The sequence below is a fragment of the Zonotrichia albicollis genome, chromosome 28 (genome assembly GCF_047830755.1).
Source record: "Zonotrichia albicollis isolate bZonAlb1 chromosome 28, bZonAlb1.hap1, whole genome shotgun sequence".
Taxonomy (NCBI): Eukaryota; Metazoa; Chordata; class Aves; order Passeriformes; family Passerellidae; genus Zonotrichia; species Zonotrichia albicollis.
In genome coordinates this window covers 4,346,760-4,361,833 of record NC_133846.1, presented here as the reverse complement: position 1 = coordinate 4,361,833, position 15,074 = coordinate 4,346,760, and the positions used below count along the sequence as shown (strand labels likewise).

At 49.7% G+C, this 15,074-nt stretch overlaps 2 protein-coding genes across 40 annotated transcripts in view; both read left to right on the top strand.

Moving 5' to 3' along the window:
• NFASC (neurofascin) overlaps positions 1 to 15,074 on the top strand; it is a 102,163-nt gene extending 87,089 nt beyond the window's left edge. For 19 of the 39 annotated variants that reach the window (XM_074528086.1, XM_074528085.1, XM_074528098.1 and 16 more), the window contains 3 exons: positions 367 to 498; positions 2,260 to 2,329; positions 8,367 to 15,074. In XM_074528086.1, coding sequence (XP_074384187.1) covers positions 367 to 498; positions 2,260 to 2,329; positions 8,367 to 8,598 — 434 coding nt within the window. In that variant the 3' untranslated portion in view covers positions 8,599 to 15,074. Of the gene's footprint in view, positions 1 to 366; positions 586 to 666; positions 936 to 2,259; positions 2,330 to 5,527; positions 7,295 to 8,366 lie in introns of those variants that run through there. The other 20 variants (XR_012577126.1, XR_012577123.1, XR_012577120.1 and 17 more) reach the window with 20 other exon arrangements.
• On the top strand, positions 744 to 2,244 carry LOC141725301 (uncharacterized). The gene is made up of 3 exons (XM_074528315.1): positions 744 to 768; positions 895 to 1,119; positions 1,201 to 2,244. The coding sequence occupies exons 1-3, from the start codon at positions 744 to 746 to the stop codon at positions 2,022 to 2,024; spliced, it is 1,074 nt and encodes a 357-aa protein (XP_074384416.1). The 3' UTR covers positions 2,025 to 2,244.

The following is a 15,074-nucleotide window of genomic DNA, read 5'->3' as shown; positions in this document are numbered from 1 at the left end:
CAATAAAACACCAAAACCAAACAAAACATTGTGAAAAAACACCAAGAAAAACCACAAAAAATTCCACAAAAATCCCCAAAGAAACACCAAGAAAACACCGCAAAAACCCACCGAAAAATCACCAAGAAAACACCAAAAGTTCTCACAAAAACCCACTAAAAATTCACCAATAAAAAAAACCAAAAATTTAAAAAAAAAAAAAAAAAAACCAAAAAACCACAAATCCCTGCGCTACAACCTCAACCACACACCCAGACACACCCAAACCAAAGAAAATTCCTGAACCAACACCCTGAATTCCTCTTCCTCCATTCCCTGCATGGGTGGGCTCCATTCCTTAGGAATATTTTCCCCCTTTTTCCACAGCCTACACCAAGAACCAGGTGGACATCGCCACGCAGGGCTGGTTCATCGGCCTCATGTGCGCCATCGCCCTCCTGGTGCTCATCCTCCTCATCGTCTGCTTCATCAAGAGGAGCCGCGGCGGGAAGTATCCAGGTGAGGATGGGAATGGCCATTCCCAGGATTTCAATCAGTCTGGGATTGTTGGGGATCGTCCAGGGGTGAGGAATATCCAGGTGAGAGGTGGGAATGGCCATTCCCAGGATTTCAATCAGTCTGGGATTGTTGGGGATCGTCCAGTGGTGAGGAATATCCAGGTGAGAGGTGGGAATGGGAAATCCCAAATTGTAAATGAGTGTGGCATCATCCTGCCGTGGGGAATATCCAGATGAGAAGTGGGAATGGCCATTCCCAAGTTTTCAGCAGGTCCAGGATTCTGAGGGTGAAGCCAGTGGTGGGGAATATCCAGGTGAGACCTTGGAACGGTCATCTCCAAGGTCCAAGATCTTTGGGAAATGTCCAAGTGGTGGAGAACATCCAGGTGAGAGTGAGAATGGGAAATCCCAAAACTTAAACCGGTGTGGCATAATCCAGAGGTGAATGTCCAGGTGAGAGGTGGGAATGGCCATTCCCAAGGGTTAAACAGATCCAGGATCCTTGGGGATCATCCAGTCCTGGGAAATGTCCAGGTGAGAGGTGGGAATGGCCATTCCCAAAATTTAAACAAATCTGGGAATCTTGGGGATCATCCAGTCCTGGGAAATATCCAGGTGAGAGGTGGGAATGGCCATTCCCAAGGGTTAAACAGATCCAGGATCCTTGGGGATCATCCAGTCCTGGGAAATGTCCAGGTGAGAGGTGGGAATGGCCATTCCCAAAATTTAAACAAATCTGGGAATCTTGGGGATCATCCAGTGGTGGGAAATGTCCAGGTGAGAGGTGGGAATGGCCATTCCCAAAATTTAAATAAATCTGGGAATCTTGGGGATCATCCAGTGGTGGGAAATGTCCAGGTGAGAGGTGGGAATGGCCATTCCCAAAATTTAAACAAATCTGGGAATCTTGGGGATCATCCAGTGGTGGGAAATGTCCAGGTGAGAGGTGGGAATGGCCATTCCCAAAATTTAAACAAATCTGGGAATCTTGGGGATCATCCAGTCCTGGGAAATATCCAGGTGAGAGGTGGGAATGGCCATTCCCAAAATTTAAACAAATCTGGGAATCTTGGGGATCATCCAGTGGTGGGAAATATCCAGGTGAGAGGTGGGAATGGCCATTCCCAAAATTTAAACAAATCTGGGAATCTTGGGGATCATCCAGTCCTGGGAAATATCCAGGTGAGAGGTGGGAATGGCCATTCCCAAAATTTAAACAAATCTGGGAATCTTGGGGATCATCCAGTCCTGGGAAATGTCCAGGTGAGAGGTGGGAATGGCCATTCCCAAAATTTAAACAAATCTGGGAATCTTGGGGATCATCCAGTCCTGGGAAATATCCAGGTGAGAGGTGGGAACGGCCATTCCCAAAATTTAAACAAATCTGGGAATCTTGGGGATCATCCAGTCCTGGGTTATATCCAGGTGAGAGGTGGGAATGGCCATTCCCAAAATTTAAACAAATCTGGGAATCTTGGGGATCATCCAGTCCTGGGAAATATCCAGGTGAGGGCAATCCCTTTGTAACCCTTGTAAACCCCTCACAAACCCTTTGCAGACCGTTTCCACTTTACAAACCCTTTGCAAACCCTTTGTAACCCCTTTGTAACTCTTTCCAAGCTTTGTCGGGTGCAGTTTTCACCTCTCCAAGCTCCTCCTCCTCCTCAGGGACACCCCCAGGACCCTTTCCCATCTCCTCCCCATTCCCAAACCCTTCAATCCTTACTGGTTTAACTGGGGAGGGGTTTCTGTTCCTTCGCAGTGCGGGACAACAAGGACGAGCACCTCAATCCCGAGGACAAGAACGTGGAGGACGGATCCTTCGACTACAGGTAGGACCCCCATGGAATGTCCGACCCCCCCATCAGCCCCTCCCCCGCCATCACAGCCCCCTCCCCCACCCTGTGGTGCCACGAATCCCCCCCGGAACAATCCCTGTCCCCCCCCATTTCCTCCTCCTGCCGCCTTCCCGCTGTAATTCCCGAAGGAAACGGCTCCAGGAGCCGCCAGGTTGTGGTGTTCCACCTCCTCTTCCTGGGATTCTGGAATCAGAGACCTTGGACAGCTCCCAGCAGCAAAAAACCAACCTTAGCGGAACTTCTGACGCATAAAATCCCAAAAATCACCCCAAAAACCTGGAGTCTGTAGCAGCCTGAGGGCATTTCTGAAGCACCCTAAGGAGGATCCATGGGAGAAATGCCCAAAATTTCATTGGGATCAGGCTGGGCAGAGCTGAGATTCTGGGGTCAGCCCCCACCGGGAGCAGAAAAACCTTAAGAGAACTCCTGGCAGGTAAAACTCCCCCAAAACCCCAAATTCTGTAGCAGCCTGAGGGTATTTCTGCAGTCTCACCCCACAGCTCAGCCCCTGTCCTTCCCACAAAGGAATATCCAGGAGAAACGTCCAAATCTCTGTAGGGATCAGCCCTGGAAGCAGGAAAGGAGAATGATTTGGGGTCTGCCTGTGCTCCAGCCCCATACAATCCCACAAAAACCCCCTGAGGGCTCCAGCAGGGATTCAGCTGGAACCTGCCCCGGCTCCATCCCGCTCTTTGCACGCAAATGTCACCCCTGAAGAGCAGCAGAGCTTTTTTTCCCTCCAGGAAAATTCCTGGGATGTGTCAGAAAGGGACAGGAGCTTCCCAAGCATTCCCAGCTCTCCCTGACCCCCCAGGAGCAGGTCCTGCTGTCAGGGCTCACCCAGCAGCCGATGGGATTTAGGATATTTTAATTCAGATTCCTTAAAGAATTAAAATTCCTTTTCCCACCTGAGTGGAATAAAACCCAGCAGGGAATTTTTCCTCCTTGTTTAAACCAGGATTGATGGAATCCCGTGTTATTCCCAGCATGGGAAGAACGGGTTTGGGATTCAGGAAGGGATGGAGTAAGAGTGGATTCTGCTAGAGGATTTAAGGGAAATAAATGAATCAGAAACAGAACCAGGGATCATATTAATTCCATCAGAGGCACAGAAACTCCATTTCAGAGGGATTTTTTTTATTCCAAAGGATTTCATGACTCCCAGAAAAACACAGAATACAAGCAGGATGTTGTAGGGAAAGGCTGGCATTCCTTAACATCCTAAACAACACCCAGGGCCGACACTTTCCTCTGCTCCCTGCTGCTCAGCGCTTCCAGGAGTGGCCAAAAATTCCGCCTAGGAATTTTTGGGATGTTCCCTTTGGATTCCAGGCTGGGACAGGGAAAACAGCAGAGGAGGAACGAGCCCAGCCTGGTCCTGCTGTGGGTTTTGGGGTCAGACCCATCCCTTCCCAAGGCAGGATTTTATGGGGCACACCAGGACACAGCCTGGCCCCAAACGGTGATTCCAGTCAGGATAGGGAACCTTGTGCTTCCCAAATTTGTGGAGTGGTTTGTGGGAAGCCTGAATCTCCATTCCCACAGGATTCCCACAGGATTCCCACAGGGATTCCCACAGGATTCCCACAGGGATTTCCACAGGGATTCCTACAGGGATTCCCACAGGATTCCCACAGGATTCCCACAGGGATTCCCACAGGGATTCCCACAGGATTCCCACAGGATTCCCACAGGGATTCCCACAGGGATTCCCCCAGGCCAAGCTTCTGGGGCAGCACTCCTGGATTTCCTGGCTCTGTCTCTCCAGAGCCCACAGAAGGAGATCCAGACATCCCCTCCTGGCCCCATCCACCATTCCTGAGGCAAATCCATGACCAGGCACCTTCCTGCTCCGAAGGGAATCCAAACTCTTGGAATGGCTGGCAGAAATCCCCTGGCACCATCCAAGGGCATGGGGAAGGATTGGGGTGAATCCTTCATCCTTCTGCTCAGCCAGAGCTCTGACTTTTACGGACAACCCCATTCCCAAAATTTCCAAGGGAACGGCAGGAGTCAGTGGAAGGACAGTAAAAGGACAATAAGGCCCTGGGATGGAGTCCATGGAGTTTTATGGACTAAATAATGGGGGGGAAAAAACCCAATCTAATATGAACAACCAAAAAAAAATCCTAAACCCCATAAATCCACCAACTTTGCCCCCTCCTCCTGAGGAACACCAGGATTGCTGGGAGAATTCCAGGAGGTTTCCCCCCTGTGGGAGGCAGGAGGGAAGGTGAAGCCGGAGGCTGGAGCTGTTGGCTGGTGGAGCTCGGGGCTGGCTGCGGGGCCGGGCTCCGGGAGGGGCAGCATTCAGGATTTCAGGGAAGGGCGGGAACTCAGCCCATCCCGGCTCCCGCCCCCTCCTCCCCATGGCATGGCTGCTGTGCCCTCGCCACCCTCACGTCCCCAGCGCCCTGTGCATGCCACTCTCCGTGCTCCTCATCCCCAGATCCCGCCACATCCTGCTCCAATCCCGGGATAATGGTGTTCCCAAGCAGGGAAGCTCCTTCCCAGGCCAGGACCATTATCCATGGGCAACGTTCCATGCCAGCACCGGTGCCTCATTATACCAAATGTTCTGTGCTGCCCCTGGGGAGGCTGCTGGAAACTCCTGGATGCCAGGAAAGGGGATTTAGGGTCCGGATTCCCGGTCAGGATTTCCAGGAAAAGGGCAAATGTGACACAGTGCAGGCAGTGCTATTGAGGAGGGGACATCTCAGCAGACACAGAACTGTCCCAGGAGCCTCGTGAGGGAGGAAAGCTCTGGAAAAGCTGTGGGAAGGTTCAGGTTTATCCATAGGGCCATTCCAAGGAATCCCAGCAGGACTCTGGGGTGAATTCAGCCACCCCTGTCCTGCTGCAGGTGGCTCCCCAGAGCCACCACTGTCCCCTGGACACCACCCAGCCCTTCTTGGATGGCCCTTTCCATGCTGGGATGGCTTCCAAGGAGGCTGATCCCACCTGGAACGGCTTTCCCGGCTCCATTTGGTATAACGAGGCGACAATTCCCGTTTTTTTTGGTTTTTTTTTTATTTTTTGGGTCGTAGCACTGCCCCTGTGAATGCAGAACCTCCTCATTTCTCTCTCTGATCAGGCTCTTTCTGCTTCTCTCTGTTTTATTCCCATTCCTTCTCCTCCTTTTCACCTGGTCTATCCACATGGACCGTGAAGGTCTCTTGAAAGGTAGGACCTCGTGCTGCCAGAAGTCCGGCACATTCCGCTTTTTTTGGGAATTTTGTTTTCCTTCCTTCCTTCCTCCCACTGATTTCTTCACGGCCAAAAACTCCCCTGTCCCTGTTCCCAAATCCCTGCCTAACACATTAAACAAGATCCCTCTAATTCCTGCTGCCATTGGGGCTTCTGGAGACTCAGATCCTGCTTGGAATTGCTCCATGGGCTGGGTGTACCCCCAAATCCAGCCAGGCCCCCCAGCTCCAGCTGCCGATCCCTCCTGGTGGAGCAGGATTGAAGTTGGGAATGCACGTGGGATTTTTCAAGGAAAAAACTGTAGATTTTCAAGGGAAAACTGGATTTTCAAGGGAAAAATTGTGTTTTTTCAAGGAAAAACTATTGTTTTCCAAGAAAAAGTGCATCCCAGGGAATGGGGACAAGGGACACGAGCCAGAGCCGCTGGATCCTGTCCAACTTCCCACTCTTAGTCCTGAAAATCCTCCCTCCAGCTCCAGCCTCCCCTTCTTCCCGATGATTTATGGGATTCAGGAGAGCATTTCCCACGTGATTCCCATCTGGGCACTAACACCTGGTCCAGCTGCACTCCCAGAAATCCATTTTAACAGGGTTAGATCCCATCAGGAGCTGATGGAAAACTGATGGAAAACCGCTGCTCCCCCTTAACGCACTAACGGGATAAACGGTCCTGGAGAGAGGTAAAACACGCAGGAATTCTCTGGGAATGCGTTCCCAGTGGGAATTTGGTGCTGCAACCCCTCAGTTAGGGATGATCCAGCTCCGGATTTGAGCTTGAGCTGCCCCCCAAAGTTTGGGAAGGGGTGCTGGGAATCGAAGATCTGCGTTTTGCCGCTCTCCGCGTTTTTGGGGTTTTCTAACCAGTCCTTCTTCCTCACTGAATTATTCCTCCCTTTTTCCCCCCAAAAAAAATTCTGCTTCCAGAGCTAACAAATTAATTTTTTTTTTCGTTGTGATGCCAAGTTAATAGGAAGTCTCAAATATTGGGGTTTTGTTATCGTGGGATTCCCAAAGTGCCAATCCAAGGAAAGGCGCGGTGGGATTCCAAATTCCTCTCCCACTTCAGGGAGCTGATGAATCCCATGGAATGAGGGAGAATAATCCCATGAAATGAGGGAAAACTAATGCCTTGCCCTGTTCAAGAGCCCAAGAAAAGCGAAAAAAAAAAAAAAAACCAAACAAAAAATCCCAAAATTTTCACCAATTTTAAGGAAAATAAAGGAATGGAGTGGAGCAAGACTGGCAGATCCCAAGCATAAAGGAATAACTGGAAAAAGACAGGAATGGTGGTGGGAGGACAAATATTTCATGGATATCTTCAGGAATAGGACAGAATTTGCACAAACTAAGGAATTGATGATATAAAAATTAATTTTTATATCAATTTAGAGCAATCGACTCTCATCCTTCTCCAAAAAAATAACCAGCTTTTCCCTGGTTAGACTTTGGTTAAAAGGAATTCTTTAAAGTGATTTTTTTCCCTCTTGGGTCAAACTCTTTATTTTTAAGTGACCTGGCTTTTAGTGAAAAGGAGAAAACCCAGACTGAGCAAGGAAAAATGCCTGGAAATAAACAGGGAAAGGGAAATTCCCAAGAGTTTTGGAAGCTGCACAAAACTTGGCATCCTAAAATTGTCCCGTCGCAATGCTCCCCATTGCGCGTGGTTTTTCCAAGGAAAAACTGTGGTTTCCAAGACAAAAACTGCATTTTTTCAAAGAAAAACTGCATTTTTTCAAGGAAAACTCAGTTTTCAAGAAAAAATGTGATTTTTCAAGGGGAACTGTTTTTTCAAGGTAAAACCATGTTTTCCAAGAAAAAAAATGTGGTTTTTTCCAAGGAAAAACTATATTTTCTCAAGGAAATCTGGGAATAAACCACTCAACCAAGGGGGGCTAAAACCCTGAGAGAAAAAGAATCCAAGGGAAAAATATTCCTGATATTCATCCAGACCCGTTGATCCAAGTTTTGGGTGGAGTATTGAAGTAAAGAAACATAGGGTAAGAAATTGAGGTTAAAAACATGAGATTTAGAAATTGAGATTTAGAAACTGAGAATAAGAACCTGAGATGAATGAATTGAGGTTAAAAAACTTGAAATTTAGAAACCGAGAGTGAGGAATTGAGAGTAAGAAATTAAAGTTAAGAAACCGAGGGAAAGAAATTGAGAGTAAGAATTTGAGAGTAAAAAAATTTGAGAGTAAGAAAGCAAGGCTAAGAAATTAAGGTTGAGAAATTTAGATTTAGAAAACCGAGGGAAAGAAATTGAGAGTAAGGATTTGAGAGTAAAAAAATTGAGTAAGAAAGCAAGGTTAAGAAATTAAGGCTGAGAAATTCAGATTTAGAAATGATGGTTAAGGAACTGAGGGAAAGGAATTGAGAGTAAGAAATTAAAGTTAAGAAACCGAGGGAAAGAAATTGAGAGTAAGGATTTGAGAGTAAAAAAATTGAGGGTAAGAAAGCAAGGTTAAGAAATTGAGGTTGTGAAATTTAGATTTAGAAATGATGGTTAAGGAGCTGAGGGAAAGGAATCGAGATGAGAAAATCAAGGTTTAAGAAATTGAGGATGAGGAAAGTGAGGTTATGAAATATAAATTTTGAGCTGAAAAATCACAAAATTGGGTGTTCAGAGATCCCAACCACCTCCACCTCCCACACCCCCCAACACCCAGATGAGCCCCCCAGTATTTAGGGCTCTACCGAGCCGCATTCCCACTGCGGATCCTTTTAGGACCTCCATCCCTCGGGGGAAGGTTCTCAGCCCCGTTTCTCAACCCTTGCCATGTCTGTCTGTCTTCTGCTGCCAGCGATGAAGACAACAAACCTCTTCCCAACAGCCAGACCTCGCTGGACGGGACGATAAAGCAGCAGGAGAGCGACGACAGCTTGGTGGACTACGGCGAAGGGGGCGAGGGCCAGTTCAACGAGGACGGCTCCTTCATCGGCCAGTACACGGTCAAGAAGGACAAAGAGGAGACCGAGGGCAACGAGAGCTCCGAGGCCACGTCCCCCGTCAATGCCATTTATTCCTTGGCATAGCAAAAAAAAAAAAAAAAAAAAAAACGCCGGGAAAAAAAACACCCAGAGCCCGAGGGGTTCGGAGCGGGCGGGGGTTCCGCCGGCAGCCGCCGCCGCCGACAGGAAAGGGAATCGAGCGAGGACTGAAAAACAGAAAACAAAACAAAACAAAACAAAAAAAATAGAGAAAAAAATTAAAAATAGCAAAAAAATACAAAAAAAAAAACCACAAAGGGAAAAAAAAAAAAAAGAAAAGTATTCCAACCAACTAGGCAGCCCAGGTGGCCGCCAATGCCATTTATCCTTAGCAAACGAGCCAACGGCAAAGGACGCGCGGGGCGGGAGCCGGAGTGGGAATCGGGGCTGAGCTGGAGCAGCTGGAGGGGAGGAGATGCTCGAGCTGCTCCCCAGTTTGGGATTACTCCCCACTTTTGGGGTGCTCCTAAGCTTGGGGTGCTCCCCCATTTTGGGGTTGTTCCGCCAGTTTGGGGCTGCTCCTTGGTTTTGGAGTTGCTTCCCGGTTGGGGATTGCTCCTCATTTTGGGGTTGTTTCCCAGTTTTGAGGTTGTTCCCCAGTTTTGAGGTTGTTCCCCGGTTTTGGGGTTGCTCCCCAGTTTTGGGGTTGTTCCCCAGTTTTGGGGTTGCATCAGGGCCAGTCCAGAAGGGCCCCGTGTTGGGCTCGGCTTCCCGAGGCTTTTTTTTGTTCTTTTAGGAGGGAGCTCCAACTTTTTGGGTTTTATTTTTCCAAGAAGGTTCTGGATCAGAGGGGAAGGGGGAAAGAAATCAAAGAATTTTGGGGAGGGAAGATTGGTGAAAGGGGCCTGGGCAGAGCAAAGGCATGGAAGGAGGAGAGGGGTGGATTTTGGGGTGAAAACACCAGATTATTGAGCTGTCCATCCTCACGGCAGCACCTTGCCCATAACCTCTCCCAAAAACCCTCCTTCCTGAAAAAAACCTATGCAGGGAAGAGCAGGTCCCCACCACCTCCCTCAGCACCGGGATTTGTCCTTGCTGAGGCTGGAAAAACCCACAGGGAGCTTGTCCCCCATTCCCACTGAGCTCCGGAACACCCCGGGAGGAGAAGAGGTTGTGGAGAAACTTTTGGGATTCTTGGAAGGACAGGGAGGAGCCTCTCCCCGGGGCGACAGCACTGCAGAAAAGCCTTTTTGGGTTTCAATTTGCTTCGTAGGGATTTCGGGGGGAGCCGCCCCCCACCCCACGCCTGCTTTCTTTCCAAGGCAACTCCATAAATCCAATGTAGCAAAGAGGGCCTGGAAGCAGGAGCGGGATCGGAATAGGACGAGGAGAGCAGAATGATGAATGAAAAAATAATCCAAGCGAGCTGCTGAGGATGAGAAAAACCCCTGGGATCAGGTGGAGGATTCCCTCAAGGATTCAGGGCTACAAAACGAGGAAGGAACACCAGATCGGAACCCACACCTCCACAGGCACCGGATGAGCTGGACGGACGCTGTTTTTCCCACCAAAACCCCTCCTCCTTTCTGACAGTGGCCTTTCCCCCCTCCAGCACTCAGCCAAGCCACCGTGGGACCCCCATCCCGCCTGGAGACTCCCAGGATTTCAGAGACCCCCCCTGAGCGCTCCTCACATGCCTTACACAGCTTGGGACTCGCCGGGGAGTCACTCCAAGGATGCTCTTCCCGCTCCGCTTCCACGCCCCGACGGCCTCGGACCCACCTGAGCAGTAGGAATGGGATGTCTGGGAGCGTTCCCAGCTCTCCCAGCACGGATCAGGGTAGAAGGCAGGGATTCCTGATGGACTGCGTCCCCGCGAATCCTCCCACTTCCTGCACTTTTGAAACCAAAGGTACCTTTGAGAAGAGAAAGAGAGAGGCTGGGTTTCCTTCGGAAAAGATGGATTTTCGGATGGATTTTCCTTTTGTTTTTTTGGTTTTTGTTTTGTTTTTGTTTTTTCTGAGGAGGATGGAGGGTTTTTTTTGGATGGGATGCAACGGGATTCGTGCAGTTATTCTTTCTGCTCTGGAGACACGTCAGTGACAGGGACACTCCCACTGCTATGGATTGTGGAGAGGGACTTTGCCACATCCCGATGGATCCCTGGAAGAGCCCAGAGCGGGCTGACAGGAGAGATGGATGCAAATTAATCCAATGCAAATGCCTTCCTTAAAATAATAATTATCATTGATCTTGGTCGTCTTCTCTGATAGGTCAAACGTGGGGTGAAGATGGAGCTCGTGGGGTTGGATTTGGTGACCTTGAAAGGTCCCTTCCCACCCAAATTGTTCCATGAAACCAACAGCAAAGGAATTCCAGGGTTTAGGTCAGGGTCAAGAGGCAGAGCCCCCTCACAGAGCTGGGGGAGCTGTCCCAGGGATGTCCCTCACGTGTCACCCCCTGCCAGGACCCTCCAGCCGTGTCCCCTGGCAGGGACAGCCCCATTGTGACCCTCAGTGTGGACACAGCCACGCCCCAATCCCAGTCCTGTGACTCCCAGAATTCCATCCAGCTTTTAGGCAAACACCCCCCAGGGCAAAGGTGACACCGCCCCTGGGATGGGGACAATCCCATTCCCAAAGGTGACATTGCCCCTGGGATGGGACAATCCCATTCCCAAAGGTGACACCACCCCTGGGATGGGGACAATCCCATTCCCAAAGGTGACACTGCCCCTGGGATGGGGACAATCCCATTCCCAAAGGCGACACCGCCCCTGGGATGGGACAATCCCATTCCCAAAGGTGACACCGCCCCTGGGATGGGGACAATCCCATTCCCAAAGGTGACACCGCCCCTGGGATGGGGACAACCCCATTCCCAAAGGTGACACCGCCCCTGGGATGGGGACAATCCCATTCCCAAAGGTGACACCGCCCCTGGGATGGGGACAACCCCATTCCCAAAGGTGACACCGCCCCTGGGATGGGGACAACCCCATTCCCAAACCATTCCCAACTCCCAGCTGAGTTTGGATGAGTCCCTGCCCAAGCACCACTGGGAATGAGAAATAAATCCAGCCTCTGGATCTGGGATCTTCCCAGCACTCCCAGTCCTTGCTGCTGACAGGGACCACAAAACTCCTCCAAACCTCTGGAAATCAGGCCAGGATTGCTGGAAGTGGGTCCGTGTTGGGAATCCATGATGTGCCATTTCCATGAAAACCCATATTTCTGAAACACCCCACCCCTGAGGAAATCTCTCAGCACCCCCTTGGAAAAAGGGATGGGAAGGAGCTGGACTCTACCCAACCTTATCCCAAATTTCCTCATAAAACTCCCCAGGTTACTTTGAGTAATGAGAAGTGGGAGGAGATGCAGAGGTGCACAAGCAACTCAGTGTAAATTACTCACAGCCCTGTCTCGGCTTGGTGTAAAAGTTACTCAATGTTTCTAAGGTTTAGCTAAAATTCTGACATTTCTTCAAAATTTCCCCCCTGGAGTTTTGGAGCCCAAAGACAATTCAGGCTAAAAACTCATCCTGAGCTTCTCATCTCTTACTCCTTTGAGTAAAATTCAAGGTTTGCACAGGGAGAAAAGCCCTGAGCCCAAACCTTCCACAGCGCTCACAGGGTGACCCCAGAGATCCCAAAAACCCAGACAGGGCTGGGATGGACCCACACTGTGTCCTGGGAGCATCCTTGGAGCAGGAGATGGATGGATGGATGGATGGATGGATGGATGGATGGATGGATGGATGGATGGATGGATGATGGATGGATCCATGGATGGATGGATGGATGGATGGATCCATGGGTGGATGGATGGATGGATGGATGGATGGATGGATGGATGGATGGATGGATGATGGATGGATCCATGGATAGATGGATGGATGGATGGATCCATGGGTGGATGGATGGATGGATGGATGGATGGATGGATGGATGGATGATGGATGGATGGATGATGGATGGATCCATGGGTGGATGGATGGATGGATGGATGGATGGATGGATGGATGGATGGTGGATGGATCCATGGATGGATGGATGATGGATGGATGGATGGATGGATGGATGGATGGATGGATGGATGGATGGATGGAATCCATGGATGGATGCATGGACGGATGCATGGATGGATGCATGGACGGATGGATCCCTGGATGGATGGATGGATGGATGGATGGATGGATGGATGGATGGATGGATGCATGGATGGATGCATGGATGGATGGATCCCTGGATGGATGGATGGATGGATGGATGGATGGATGGATGGATGGATGCATGGATGGATGGATGCATGGATGGATGCATGGACGGATGGATCCCTGGATGGATGGACGGATGGATGGATGGATGGATGGATGGATGGATGGATGGATGGATGAATGGATGGATGGATGGATGATGGATGGATCCATGGATGGATGGATGGATGGATGGATGGATGGATAACCCACACAAGGATTTGTGGTGCTGAGGGATCTTCCCCACCCTGATCCTGATTCCCTGGGATCAGCTCTGCTGCTCCATCCCCTCTCCAGAGGGGACATCCCGGTCACCTCCTGTCCTGATTCCTGTGGTGGCCCCCAGGGCTAGCAGGGATGCTCCCATTCCCATCACAGGGACCATGATCCCCTCCTGGGATCTGCACAACCTCTCTGGGACAGGGAACACTTCCAGCTCTCCAGAAGAAAGAACCCTTTCTTCATCAAGGGTTTAAATTAGGAGCCAACTTCTCATTCAGAAATAAAAAGGGAAGGGCCAGACCCAAAACTCCAGCACCACACCCCAAATTCCAGCACCACACCCCAGATTCCAGAGTCAGATCCCAAATTCCACCACCAAAACTCAAATTCCAGCAGTCTCAGGAGCCGAGCTCAGCCCCAAATATGTAAATTTGTCCTGTTCCTACAACATTCCAAGCCAACTCCACATCCATGTCCTGGAGACGAATCCAGGCTCCATCTCAGTTCCAGGGACCTCCCTGGCACCCAGCCCTGGGACAGCTGACAGGAACACCAGGAATTCGGGATACGAGGACATCGCTGTGCTTCCCTGATCCGGGGGCTGCTCCCATTCTCCCTGAGGTGACACCGCAACTGGAGGCACAAAACCAGCGGGAAAAAGCTGGAATTTCCATCCAAACCCCAAAATCCTGCTTGGAGAAACCCAACCCAACAGGACGCGCTGTCCCTGCTGCCAGCATTGCCTTCCTGGAGGTGACAGCTCCCAAATCCAGGTGTCACCAACAATCCAGGAGGGAGAAGGGCAGAGCTGGGCAGTGTCACCCGGGGCCACCACAGCGCTCGCTCTGGCCGTGCCACCACCTTCTCCTGGCACATCCCAATGCCACCACCCACCCTGGCACATCCCAAACCCTCTCCTCATCTCCAGCAGAGCCGCGAGTGCCACCGGCGACGTCACCTCCTCGGCCCAGGCTTTCCTGCAGCAACCAAGATTTCAGTTAAGCAATAAAAAAACCTTATCAAGGAAAAAAAAAAAAAAAAAAAAACAACAAAAAAAAGACAAAAAAAAGGACAAAAAAAAAAAAGAGAAACCTCCTATTTCTTGCACTAAAAGCTGTTTTATTAACGAGAATAACGACGCTTTTCTGGTCCTCACAACGCCACCCACGGCATCAGTAGCGCCCTTCGCCTGTGTCTCCGTGTCCTCACATCAGGGTTTGGTTGTTCAATGCTGTCTAAACCCCATGTCGGACCCCCAAAATTCTGTGTCAGCCCCCAGTTTCCATGTCAAACCCTGAAATTTATGTCGAACCCCAAAACTCTATGTAGACCTTCAAAACTCCATGTCAAAACCTCAAATTCCATGTCAAACCTCCGAAATTCTGTCAGACACACAAATTCTATGTCAAGTCCCCAAAAGTCTGTGTTAAGCCCCCAAAATTCTGTGTTAACCCCCCAAAATTCTGTCAGGCCCCCAAACATCCATGTCAACCCCCTCAAAATTTCGTGTTGACTCCAAAAATCCTGTGTCAACCCCCAAAATTCCATGTCAATAACCCAAAATTCCATGTCAACCCCCAAAATTCTATGTCCACCCTCCAAATTCCATGCCAACCCTCCAAAATTTTGCCAACAACCCAAAATTCCATGCTGGACCCCCAAAATTCCATGTCAACTCCAAAATCCCACATCAGATTCCCAAAATCCCACGTCAGACCCCCAGAACAGAGTCCTCCCTCCAAAATATCATTTTAAATGTCTGTTCCTCCCTCTCACATCAGACAGAAAGTACCGGGACTGTTTTGTTTTAATTTAATTTATAAATATCTCGTGATCTGTCCGTCCTCTCTGTCCATGCTCCCGGCTGGTCTCAAATATCCTGTGTATTCATTTGCCTTTTTTTTAAAGCAAAAAAAATAAAAACAAAGAAGAAGAAGAAGAATTCACCACCTTTGCGTTAACCCCACCTGTTCCAGTGAGAAACGTAAAGCTGAAGCTGTAAAAATTCAGTTTCCAGCGAGATTTATGGACTAGAAGGGGAAAAAAAAAAGGGTTTAATTTAAGGACTTCTAAACCAACTGCATGAGAGATGAGAGAAGGCCAAA

What these genes read in the sequence shown, in the direction of transcription:
- LOC141725301 (XM_074528315.1), top strand. Translation starts at nt 744, where the DNA reads ATGGCCATTCCCAAGTTTTCAGCAG. An exon ending in CATTCCCAAGTTTTCAGCAG is followed by an intron (nt 769 to 894) that starts GTCCAGGATTCT and finishes GGTGAGAGTGAG; the next exon opens with AATGGGAAATCCCAAAACTT. An exon ending in GGGAAATATCCAGGTGAGAG is followed by an intron (nt 1,120 to 1,200) that starts GTGGGAATGGCC and finishes TCCAGGTGAGAG; the next exon opens with GTGGGAATGGCCATTCCCAA.